This window comes from Leuciscus leuciscus (assembly GCF_965113295.1).
Source record: "Leuciscus leuciscus genome assembly, chromosome: 8".
Classification (NCBI taxonomy): domain Eukaryota; kingdom Metazoa; phylum Chordata; class Actinopteri; order Cypriniformes; family Leuciscidae; genus Leuciscus; species Leuciscus leuciscus.
This window is the reverse complement of record NC_138732.1, coordinates 42,266,614-42,279,497: the sequence shown is the minus strand read 5'-3', so window position 1 is coordinate 42,279,497 and position 12,884 is coordinate 42,266,614. Positions and strand designations below refer to the sequence as shown.

Here is a 12,884-nt window from a genome sequence, read left to right as displayed (position 1 = left end):
TTAATGCACTGCCATGCATGTCACATGTTTTTGAGGTGCTTATTGCAATCAAAATTCAACATCTGTCTGACGTTAGAGCTTGACGCCAAACAAACGTTGGGTTTAGACGTCAACCTGACTTTCATTTTCAACGTCTGACCGACGTTGGATTAGTTGGAGTCCAACGTCTTCCTGACGTCACTTTGACGTACTGTGGCTAACAAAGCTTGACATAGTAATGACAGCAACATCATGACATCTTGACATCAAATGCCAACAAAGCATGACATCAAAATGACATCAGCAGAGGTCAAAATCTTGACATCAAATTGACATCGACACTTTGACGTTAATATGACTTTCATTTTTGACCTATTTCGTGACATCATTTGACATTTTGTTTGATGTCATATTGATGTTAAATTGACATCAAATGCCCACTGGGTTACAGCATCCTCTCAACAACCACTTATTTTGGATAAACTTGCATTACAACGTGATATGGGAAATCTTACTCTTCCCAACACTCCTGCAGTTCAGGGAGCAGATCGTCATGGTCTTCATCTTGAATGCCTCCACCAGTAGGCTATAAACAGGTTCGCTTGCTGTTGTAAATAAAGGAGTGAAAAATGACTGTTTTAAATCAGATATCTTTTGGGCTGTTCTCTGTCAAAACTCAGATTCATCATCTGACTTCGTCCGCAAATGAGATTAGGGGCGAGACCTTAGTAAGTTTGATTGGATCTTTTAATTAATTCACAAAATAACAATTAAAATACCTATGCATATTGTCACGGAAGGGTGGCTGTAATGAAGGAGATACTCGAACAGACTTTAATATTCAACACACCGAACAGGAGAAAATCTAGGAGAATATACAACCACATTACAGTAGATGATAAACAGGACAGAGAACTGACTGAACCTGAGAGCTGAAGTACAAAGGGCAAACAAAGGAGTGGGTGAATGGGGTGAATCAATGAAACACTCAGGAAAAGGAAAACAGCAACTGAACACGGTGAAAACTAAAGGTTTGTTTACATGACACCACTTTTATGCATTCTGGCTGTTCATTTACATGACAAGAGGGCCTTAAAACGCAAGCTTTTGAAAACAACGAGCAAGGTTTTTGAAAACGATGCCTTTACCCTCTCCATGTAAACAACAAAAACGTGAATTTGTGATAATAGTGTCATCTTGCGCATGCGTATAACATGTGAAGCGATATCTCCATCTACTGCCCTGCCAAATACAGCCCTTTTTTTAGTCACTTTGCAGATCCGTGTGAACAGGATTGCTCTGACAAAGTTGTCGTCTGTGTATCGTTGTCCTGTAAACACCTAAGACAAAACAGAACATAACCCTGACACAAGTTCTTTCGAGATGAAAATATCATTTATTTGTAAAACCTATAAAACAAGCAGCATCTTTCAGTCGCTTTAGTGTTCAGACCTGTGCGAATATACTGCAGTTTTCATTTCTCTTTTCCCCCAGTTGTTGCTGATTCATCCTCTGTCAAGCTGAATAAATGGTTTTACTAGGCTACTTATCTTGTTCAAGCTGTTTATTCCCTTGTTTAAAGACAACAACTAAAATGTGTACTTGAATCACTTTTCTGAAACGCATATCATTCGTTACTTTAATGTAGTAGATCATACTGTTAGACCAGTGCAGATTTGATTCTGGTAAAATAATAAATCAATTGCTAAACTGGAATGGAAATGGAATTCTATATTTAAACTATACATAGGAAAACCTACCATATGCATTAGCGTTGTTTTTTTAAATTATTATTTTTGCTTTTTTTTTTTATTCTAGTATTTAGTTTGGCTCGATTAATTTGTTCCGCTTGTGTCCAACAGAGGGCAGAAACTGATCAGATTAGATCCAAGCCTTACAGGAAAATAACAGCCTTAGTTCTAATCATTCAAGTCATTCTTCTTCTTTTTACTTAGATTTGCTGTGGTGAAAAACAAACAAACAACAACAACAAAGATATTTCTGGGGATGTACACGGTAATATAGGCTACAAGCTTCCATTTGCACACAGGATTTGCTGCTTTCAGAACAAAATTATCCAGAAATTGCCGACAATTCACTCTCCGGATGAAGTAGTTTTCTTAAATCGGCACATTTCAAAATAACCACCCAATTATGTTAGTGGACAAGACACATTAGTGTGATGAACACACTCTTTTCGTCCATCTGTGTGCAGATCTTCATCGAGGTGTGTGTCGCAGCTGTTTCTTACCCTTTGTGCCCTGTGTGCAACAACACACAGAATATAAAACAGCATGACAAACTCTGAGTTGTGTAGTGGAGATTAATAATACAGCAGCTGCAGTGTGGACATTATTGCTTTGTGTTCATAATTCAGCCAAATACTGCCGCGAAGCAGATCTTTTTTTTTTCTTATATCTTGTGTTGCCAAGGCTTTGTCTCGCGCTAAAATAGATTAGTAGATTCGATAAGGCACCAGACAGATAAAAACAATATGCAAATGTAGCTGTAGTTTTATTTTCCTTTCGTCAGTCTACCCGCCGCCAGTGCATTCAGTTTTCTCACAGATCAGGTTAAATAAGCAATACTTAAAATAATTTCATATCTCACTGCCTCCACAGAATATATATTACATATGCCAGTGAAGCAAGATTACATTAACGATTTGCACATCATAACCTTCACAGCTTACAGTATAAATACAATCAGTAGCCTAAGCAGTTTATTTACATGATCGGCCTTATGCAAACCGACACACCACAACACATGCAAGACATTTTCACAAAATCAGATTCATCCAGTTCCAACAATTTCCTTGAATGTTTAAACTGTTAATATAAGTGAATTACAAAGACATTCATTAGTTTAATGTTCACTCATTGGTTGCATGTCGATGCTTGTATACTTTCATAGATTTTGTTCAAATCTGCAGTATATATATAGGCTAGTATGCAAGTTTCATGTATGCATGTAGAGTAACACCCAGAATTGCCAAAATTAACATTTTACAACAAAGCACATTGTGTAGAGACTGTATCCCACAATGCAATGGATGAACATATTTTTAACCATGGGATCAGGTTTGGGCTGGTTAGCTTTGGCAGAAGCTTTCTACACAGCAATGACAGCGCTTCTGTGTTTTCTGACGACATTAAGTCTATTTTGCTCTTCTGAAGGGCTACTGAAGCATGAAATGGACTTCATGTAACAGTGAAGGGTTTGGGATTGTGTGTGCTCTTGTAGTGCCATCAGCCAATCAGAGTTATGATGATGTCATCTCATCTGGCTCACAGTGATTAGTCACATGACTAATGGTTCAGTTGATTGACTCAGAAAACTGTGGCGCCATAAACAGAGATGGTAGATTTCAAGATCTCCAGGTGTTAGATTGATCCTGATCCGTCACGTGACATTTACAGCTCGGGTGATTGGCTGTTTAATGTTTACAGATGTGAGAGCCTCTCCACAGCATCCAGGCTGACTCCAGACTTTATGAATCAGAGTTTTGCACAAGCTTGGATGATCATAAATGGACATTAAACCTGCACAAAATAATAACACAGCTTACTACTGTTTGACATGTTCATCGTTGTGTAAGGCAGCGTAGGGTACAACGAGGCTAAAGGCTTTTTCATTGTATCTTCACGACAATCACTTCAAAGTTTGTACCATTTTCTGTTTACTTAAATAAAATAATAATTTTTTTGTCATTAAATAAAAAAAATACAGAAAAATATTATATAAAAAAAAAAAGCGAAGATTCTGAAAGCATTGTACGCTGCTTAAAGGAGAATACAATATGGCTATACATTATGGAAGTAACAATGCATATGATATTTTAGTATAATGACTAATATCATATTTTTTAAACATGATGCTTTGATTATAAAAATGGTGACTATTTCAAAGGTGGATACCCAACTTCATAAACTATATCATTAATAAATGACCATCTGAATCTAACCATGTCATGTCAAATGGAAAAGTCAGCCAGCTTTTTATTATCACTTTTTATCCCAAATACCACACTTTTACATATTTTTCAGTTATTGAAAAACTGTTGATTTAATTACTTGAATAATAAGACTTTCTTGTTCTCTCCAGTTGCTGGATCACACCTACAAAAAAAGGCTTTTCAAGTGTGCTATAGTGTACCTATTTTATACTATAGTAGTCGCCCTGTGGTGTAAATCCAGCTTTTAATGTTGTTTATGTGTCTATGTGGAGTTATTAATATGCTTTAAGACAAACCATGTGTAAATTCATAAGTCGACAGCATTGCTGAGTATCTCCTCCTTAAAACTGCAGTGAACCAAAGACAGTCTCAAACACATGCTTTGAAATCGCTGGTGTTTCTGACGTCACAAACTACCTTGTAACCAATCAGATCAACGTGTGATCGTCAACCAGTGGATCTCTGAGCTGAGTGAGTGAGTGGAGGCGGGGCTCATTTGCAAATTCATGGCACTGTGCATACTAAATGAAGCTATTTTAAGGCATGAAGAAATTATACGTTTTTTTAGGGACAAAATGATTGACTACAGGGGGACTTTAAAGAATACTAACAAGTATACTTGCAGTATAAAACTACTAAACTAGAGTTTACTGAGAGTATACTTCAAAGGGCACTTTCATAAACTAAAGAAAGTATACCTATAAGTTCACTTGTAGTATATTGTAGATGCAGTACCAAAAAAACATACTTAAAAGTAAACTTTTATACACTACAAAGTTGGTCGATTTAGTCCCAAGTTCTACTGAAATAGTACACTTACAAGTATACTACAAGAACATTGAAATCATTATATTTACTACATAAAGTATACTTAAAATTATCTTGAAGTGTGCTTATTTTGTATAAGGGCCGCCAAATTTCCACATGCATTTAGGAAAGTGCTGCGGTGAGTTTTTGTGCCAATCTAGTGGTTTACAGGAGATTACAATCAAATGCACCTTCATCCCTGCGGTACCCTACCGTATATATACTGATGGAACAGTGAGCAGATTTCTGCAGACCGAGAAGGTCTTCGCGATCACACCGCAGCCGCGGGCTGACCATCATTGACCCCGTTCACTATCATCCCCCTCAGCGAGCGAGTCCTGAAGGACCCTTCGGGGTAGATGGAGTCGGGCTTGTGTTCGCAGCGGAAGAACATGAGGAAGCCGTTCCTGTAATTCTGGTTCATCCAGCCGTAGAGCAGCGGGTTGACGAACGTCGAGCACATCGCCACGATGTGAAACAGGGTGTAAATGAGTTTGTACTCTTTGAACTTGAGAATCAAGTCGAGATCGCTGGTCAGCTGAAACACGTGGAAGGGAAGCCAGCAAACGGCGAAGACCACGACCACTAGCGCTAGCATCTTAGTGGTCTTCTTCCGGCGTACGAGGCCGTCGCTGCGAGTGGACGGGCTAACGTGGTTCTTCAGCTTCATCCAGATGCACACGTAAGCATAGCTGATGATCGCTAAAGGGACCACATACTGCAAGAGGAGCATGGAGACGCTGTAGACAACGTTGGTGCCGCTAGGCCATTTCTCAGAGCAAACCGCGATGCGTAAGTCAATGTACGGGATTTCCTCATAGCGATACTCTCGGAAAATCGCTAGCGGACTGGCTAGCACTGCGCCGAGCGTCCAGGTCAGGCCGATGATGATGAAGCTCGTGCAGCGATTGAGGCGCTGGCCGAGGTGGAAGACAATACAGCGGTAGCGCTCGACGGCGATTACCGTTAGCGTGAGAACGGACACGTGGACGCTGAGAGCCTGGCCGTACGGCACCATGTGACACATCACCGCGCCAAATTTCCATTCGTCTAGCAACGTGTAAACCAGCGTGAACGGCAAACACACCGAGTCCACCATCAGATCCGCCAGGGCCAGATTCGCAATGAAGTAGTTGGTGACGGTGCGCATGTTTCGGTACAGGACGATCATGTAAATGACGAGGGTGTTCCCCACAAGTCCGAGCAGGATTATGAGCGAATATGCGAAGATGAGAGAGATCTGAACGCCCAGGTGTTTGGTGACGTCGTCCACAAACGCTGGTTTGTAGGTGTTGATGCTGCTGGCGTTTCCCAGATCTGCATCGTGGAGCGTGTCCTCCGTTGCATTGGCTTGATCTGATTGGCCCATACTGACCTGGATTTACAACATCAACCTGTCAGGAAGAAGAGAAAATGTTCAATTCCGTTTCCAACATGGCAGCCACGTGGTGGTCAATCACATGACACAAATGCATTACATCCACTGACCTGAATATACCTCTTCTATGAAGAGCAGGTTTTTAACCCTTGCGCGTCAGCTAAAGCTACACTGTGTAGGATTTTCTCCCATCTAGCGGTGAAATTGTATATGACTACCAACTGAATATTACTCTCTAGCTCCTCCCATTCCACGGTGTTTTAACTCCTACGGTGGCCGTATTATTTCAAATCTGCCGGCAGTCGCGAGTAATCTCCCCCTCGCATTCGTCACGGTGCCACTGAGTGTAAAAACGCGAAAGGTGAAGCTTGAACTTCCAGGTATGTCCCTCTTTGGCTAATGTATTTTCAAGATGGAGGCGCAACATGGCTGCCGCCATTCGAGCGACTCGCTCGTGTGTATTCTAAATGGCAGATTCTACGCTTACGAGAATACTTGATTAGTTGGTGGAAGTAATTACACATTACTGAGCACATATCATTTTGAAAGAACAAAGTGTTTTTTGCTAAGAATTAACTTAAAAAATTACACAGTATAGCTTTAAAAAAGTTACACATGGTCCATAGTGGATAAAAATGTCTTAAAAATGTGAAGCTTGGGAGCTCAGACTTTTGGTCTCATTTTAAAGAAGACCCGTGGCAGATTAGCGTTGAAGTGAAAAAAGTATAAAAAGTAAAACCAATAAAAAGTTTATGAAAAAATTTATATTTTATGAAACATGTTGAACTTTAAAACTGCTTGAAAATCAAAGCCATAAATCTAAACAAGTCGTGATCCAGATTTGAGGCTGATATATTGAGCTTCCAGTGAGAGAGTGTTTAAGCGCAGTAACAGATTTTTCCCTTTAGATGCAGGAAAACTCACTGGGACAAACAGTGGATGATTTGCAGAAGAGTTTTCGTCTCTCAGATATTACAAGCACAGACACAACCACACAATTATAACTGCATAATTTATCCAATTGGCTCTATAATATGCAGAAGCAGAAAACAGGAATAAAGCCAGTTTATGCTTTATAGGCAAAACCTGAGAAAATGGCTCCATCTGGGAAAAAAATAGTCAAAATTACAATTTGAAGCCTTGCCAACAGAATGAAAGCCTATTTACAAAGATTGCATCATTTTATAGTTAAACAGCCCTGGGATTAAAAATATAAGTTTTAATGGGTTTTAATGAGGACATTTTTGTCTGTTGGAACTATTGTGTGTTACCAGTGCAAAATAGATTTATTAAAGGAAATGGGGGTGAAATAGTAAAATTCCAATAAAAATACACACCTGTGCCAAATTGTATGCATTTGGCATTAATAACACAGGCAACATAAAGAATAAAACTAAAAAAAAAACTGAAAAAGACAAAAATGTCCATAAGGATGCTCAATTTCTCAATTAAAGTTGTAATAAAATTACAATAATGCTTAAAACTTGGCAGAGGCCATTTGCACTAGTTACTACTTGCTCCTCTGTGTATTAGTACATTATAAAACATATTTAGTGTATACTAAACACCCCATTCCTATTAAATCAAAATGGACAATTATTGCTTGTTAATGGAATATTGCAGTTTCTTATAAATTATTTATCAGTGCATATCATTATAGTTTTAAATACGTGCGCCTCGTAATTTTGAATAAAACTAACTTGCAGCATCTCTTCTCTTCTCTGATGACGAGGGCGGAGCTATAACCTGTCACTCACATGAGATCAGCCAATAGCAAACCACAACCATCCAGTCAATTCCCCACAGACACAATCAAGCCCCGCCCACATTTGTTCTTGTTCCAGAAGCTTCACTCGGATTTACGGCACAATAGAGGAGAAAAGACCAATGCAACTTCCCTTTCATGACTTAAAGACATGTCAGGAACGTTATTTCTACTTTAATGTCTTCTGTACGCGATGAGAAAAGGAAGGCGAATGTGGTCAGAGAATAGCAGATTGTTTTGTGTCAAAAACTAAATCAAGTTTACTCTCCACAACACTGCTCCTGTTATCAGATGGGTTTCTTTTGTAGTTTTGTCTGATGAACCAGATAATGCTGGACAGACTTAGTCTAAATAGCATTTGCCAACAAGCAACCAGCCTGAAGGTGGTTTTTACTCAATATATGAACAGTATTTTTAACCATTTAAAACCCAGAACTACTTTTTGCACCACATTTGTGCTCTAAATGATACTCTGACATTAGTGATATTAGACATTCAGAAAAACAAAAAAACAAAAAAAAAACACTGAAGTGTTCAATAGTCTGTTGGAGCCACAGTATGTGGACTTTGTTTTAAGAACATATGAAACGGGGGAGGAAAACAGTTCACATTTCACTGCACATGCTCAATTATAAATGCACGTCAGAGATCTCATTCTCAGCATGGGGGATTTTTTAGATGACATCTGAACAATGTCTTTTCTTTCCGCGTGCGCAGTTGGAGAAGACTGAGACATGCACACCTGATGAAATATGTAGTGTGGAAGGTAAGCCATAATATATCATTACAATACCGCAGGGCATATAACTGAGAGTTAGATAATGGCATCATTAGACTGAAAAATGGCAGCTGAGATATTGGCATTTCACACAGTTTACACAATGACAGCCATCTTTGATATATATTTTTTTCATTTTCAATTAAAGCTAGTATTAAATGACAACTATCATGGCTATGCTACCAAAATATTGAACTATATTTAATTACAAAAAGGTTAACGAGGCCCTTTTCTGCTCATGAGAGATGAATAGTGCTTCATTAAAACCCCATTTCCAGGCAGCTCAAAGCAAGACAATGCAGAGCTTTTTCTAAGAGCGATTGGAGCTCGAGAGCACATTTAGAAGTGCCTATATTGTCATTTAAGCTGATTATATGACTCAAACTGTACGGACAGCTATTTGCTCAAGGGGAAATGAAAATTGCCAATAAAGACTTTGACATCTCAGGTCATTTAGAGACTGAAAACAGAAACACTGCTCTAATGTGGTCTTCCCTCCGCAAGAGATGACACAAGTGTTTGCAGGACACTCCATCTTTTCAGGGTGCATTGAATTAAAAAAAAGGAAACTAGGTTGTAACACTGTTTTTAGCTGATGGGTATTTCTATTGTTCCTTATAAAAAAAAGTATTGCCTCCATTTGTTACTATAGCCGCTCAGAGATGTGAAGGTGTGTACCAAAGCTTTTTGGCCATGAACATAAATGCTTTGCTTTATGATATAACCATTTTGGTACCAGGTTTTAGCCCTTTAAAGTCAACATGATAAGGCATTCACATTCTACTTTTCTTCCCAATATGTATTTACCAAAATATCCATTGGAAAAGTAGATGATCCATTCCTGAACTGAAACAACTGCTAATATAGCATTTTATAGCATATTAGCAGTTATATGCTAATAATAACCGCTAAAATAGCTGTTTAATTTTGGTTAAAGGTACAACTATGTAACTTTCAAAAAACAAAACTGCACGCATTTTGCGGGAGAACATTGTTCTGGTTGTGCTTTGGCTCTGCGTGACTGTGCGGATGAATATGGCTCTTTCTCATAACTACAAAGAGAGCGAGAGAGAGATTATCCTCCTGCTCATAAAACATTGACTGCTAGGCTTAAAGCGTAACTCTCGCCAAAATGCAATCTAGGCTCTTTTTGTTAATCGACTCGATGCAAACTTTCGTTTTAAAGCATAATTAGAATGGAAACACCACTTTTAAGTTTGACTGTATTTTCGTTTTAGGTTAAATGCCTTGTGAATGGGAGTGTTTGGGTCACGACTATGATAGCATCAAAAATCACTATGTTTAAAACACTAAGAAGACTCGACACAACATGAAACTGTGCTGGAAGTGTCACCAGGGGCTCTACACATGAACTCCAGCATTGACAACATTGTTTGTGTACACAGAGTTTACTAAAAAGAAGGATTCTGAACAACTCACTGTGTTTCCGTCCGCCGGCATTTTTCCGCCGGCAAAATGCCAGTCACAAAAGCAGACGGTTATTGTCAGTCTTGACATAACCATGTGTGTATTTGATAGTTTAAGTGCAATAAGACGTGAAAGAGAGCTTAGTTTAATACTAGTTTAATACTCTGTCTGACATCCAGCTTTCTGTGCGCTGCTTCAGATGTGTGCGCTCAGAAAACCATATATCAGAAGTTTAAACTGAAATGGCTTTAACATGCATGCAGATAATACACTTCCATGATGATGAAGAACTGCCATGTCATGTGAGCGTGAACGCGATAGAGAGGATAATCAAAACCAAACAGATGTTTTAGTTTTTGGCACAGTATCCGAGGCACGAGCTGTAAAGGCTCCGCCCTCTTCTGGAAAGGGCGCGGGAAGCAGCAGCTCATTTGCATTTAAAGATACATGCAGGTAAACAGCATGTTTTTCCTTCCACTCAAAAATGGGCACAGACACACACCAGACACTCACACACACACACACTCCCACACCAGACACTCACTCACACACACACACACACACACACACACACACACACACACACACACACACACACACACACACACACACACACACACACACACACACACACACACACACACACACACACACACTCCCACACCAGACACTCTCACACACACACACACACACACACACACACACACACACACACACACTCCCACACCAGACAAAAAGCAGCCGAAGCAACTTATGATGAGACATAATAGCATCTATTTAATATCAAGAAACACGGGGAATGTGAATTATGAAAGTAAACAAGGTCACTTTTGATTTAATTTAGAAGGATATGCCAAATATCGAAAGGACATTGTTCATTTACAGTCGCAGCCTATGTGCTTTAGCATTTCTGTTCACGTCCTGCAGTACAATGTGCAGATTTTCTGAGTTTGTCCACCAGAGACACACGCTTGAATCCAAGACACTATTCATCAATAGTTCATATCCCTCAAGAAACAAGTGATTGGAAGGAAAGGTTGTGCGTACAACCTTTCCTTTTAATTTTCATTCAATGAGAGTCCAATCACTTGTTTCTAATGGATCAAGACAGGACAAATTGGATTCTTATGATCTCTCTGCATTTGTAATACTGACTCTTTCTTGAAGGCATTGTGTGTATTAAATCATCCAAAGTGCTTAATAAATATCAAGCATTCTGAGATGAAAACCAATGGCAAAACACTTGAGAACAGCCGCTGGTTTTATGTTGTTCACTGCTCGACAGGGTCAGATGATTGTGTCCTCAGTGAATCAGCTTGACTGGCATTATGATGTTCTGCTCCTCCTCCTCCACATCAACACTGCACTAACTCATGAAGAACGCTCTTTACTGAGCCAGACACTGTCCAGATAATGCAATCACACAATAACTACAAAAGCATTGGAAGAACTGTCTACGTAATGTAAAAATAACATTATCTAATGTTATTATCTAGTAAATAATAATAATGCATAGTAATATAGTAGGAATGATGTACTCTGTGTTTTAAAAAAAATGCAAAACAGATAAACCCAACAATCAATTACAAACCAAGGCTGAGTAGAATTTTGGAATTGGCTCGGTTTCGGTTCATGAGATGAGTTGGAGTTGAATTGGCCGTATCCCACAGGATGTTGAGTTGGAATGACAGGAAGAGGAATTATGAAGTGGAATGCAAAGAAATTCAATAATCACACACACACACCACAGGAATTTCATTAAATCTTATGGACAAAACAAATATAATCACTTCATTAATTTTGACAAATTATACCATTTATCCACTATTAGACATTCTGTATTTGTCTAAATGTGAATTATACATATAGCCTATACTGATGACAATTCTGGGGTAAATCTTTGAAATGTAATCCTTCAGATGAATTTATTACACATTTCAAATAATCTAAGTATGCTTTTTTTAAAAACTAGCATTTTTTACACCTTGTTATTATCTTCATGAGTATCATATCTCATATATTGATGGTAATTCGCTTTGGTAATTACAGTTATCAATTTCTTTGAATGTCATGCCATTTTAATTCCATTTTCTGAAATTCAGATTCGAATATTTTTAATTGTGCACAATCCTAAAACCTGCCGCGTGACATATTTAACTGAAATCCACATTTCTCCATCGTATTGAATACTACAAAACGCTTTAACCCAGAGATCCGTCCACTCACCTTATGTTTGAAACATCAGCGCTGTAATAGCCGGGATTATGATGATGATAGTTCATACGCGGGGAAGTTCACGCATCTCGCGCGACAGCTTCACGCTACTGAACCTTCAGGATCCGCTTCATCCTCGCAAACAACCCCGATCACAGCACACTCAATGCATATCCGTGGACGGAGGAAAAAACACATGCACTTTTCTTTTTTAAAGCAAAGCACCTCGAGATCAGATGTAGCTGATAAACTTTAGGTGCATGAGAGCTTCTACATGCGGGCAGTGTGTGTGTGTGTGTGTGTGTGTGTGTGTGTGGGAGGAACGGCTCTAGTGGAGGGCTCTGTCCATGCAATGTGACGCTTTTCAATACACTCATCAAATCAGATATGATTGACAGTCAGTGCATTGAGGTAAGTGTATGACAGTTGAATCGGGATGGCATGCATAGCTATATTTCAGTCATGCATGCTATCAGTCATCCATAATGAGATTCTAATTATAACGTCCTACTCTGTAAGGTCATACTCTGTAAAAAATAATACAGTATGTATAATAGTGGCAATAGATTACAAGCAATAT

At 38.9% G+C, this 12,884-nt stretch overlaps 1 protein-coding gene across 2 annotated transcripts; it reads right to left on the bottom strand.

Moving 5' to 3' along the window:
- Positions 1-1,644: 1,644 nt before the first annotated feature.
- On the bottom strand, positions 1,645-12,568 carry npy7r (neuropeptide Y receptor Y7). Of its 2 annotated transcripts, XR_014208067.1 has the most exons (3): positions 11,682-11,749; positions 4,300-6,135; positions 1,645-4,268 (listed from the first exon to the last, which is right to left on the bottom strand). XR_014208067.1 is itself a non-coding variant. In XM_082177431.1 (2 exons), exon 2 carries the CDS (start codon positions 6,108-6,110, stop codon positions 5,013-5,015), a length of 1,098 nt encoding a protein of 365 aa, XP_082033557.1. In that variant the 5' UTR covers positions 6,111-6,135; positions 12,317-12,568; the 3' UTR covers positions 1,645-5,012. The 2 variants fall into 2 exon arrangements, 1 of the variants encoding a protein (XP_082033557.1); XM_082177431.1 differs by lacking the exon at positions 11,682-11,749 and adding an exon at positions 12,317-12,568 and having other exon boundaries at positions 1,645-6,135.
- Positions 12,569-12,884: the final 316 nt, after the last annotated feature.

Bases quoted from the DNA above. Each gene is read 5' to 3' on its own strand.
- npy7r (XM_082177431.1), bottom strand. From the start codon at position 6,110: ATGGGCCAATCAGATCAAGCCAATGCAACGGAGGACACGCTCCACGAT.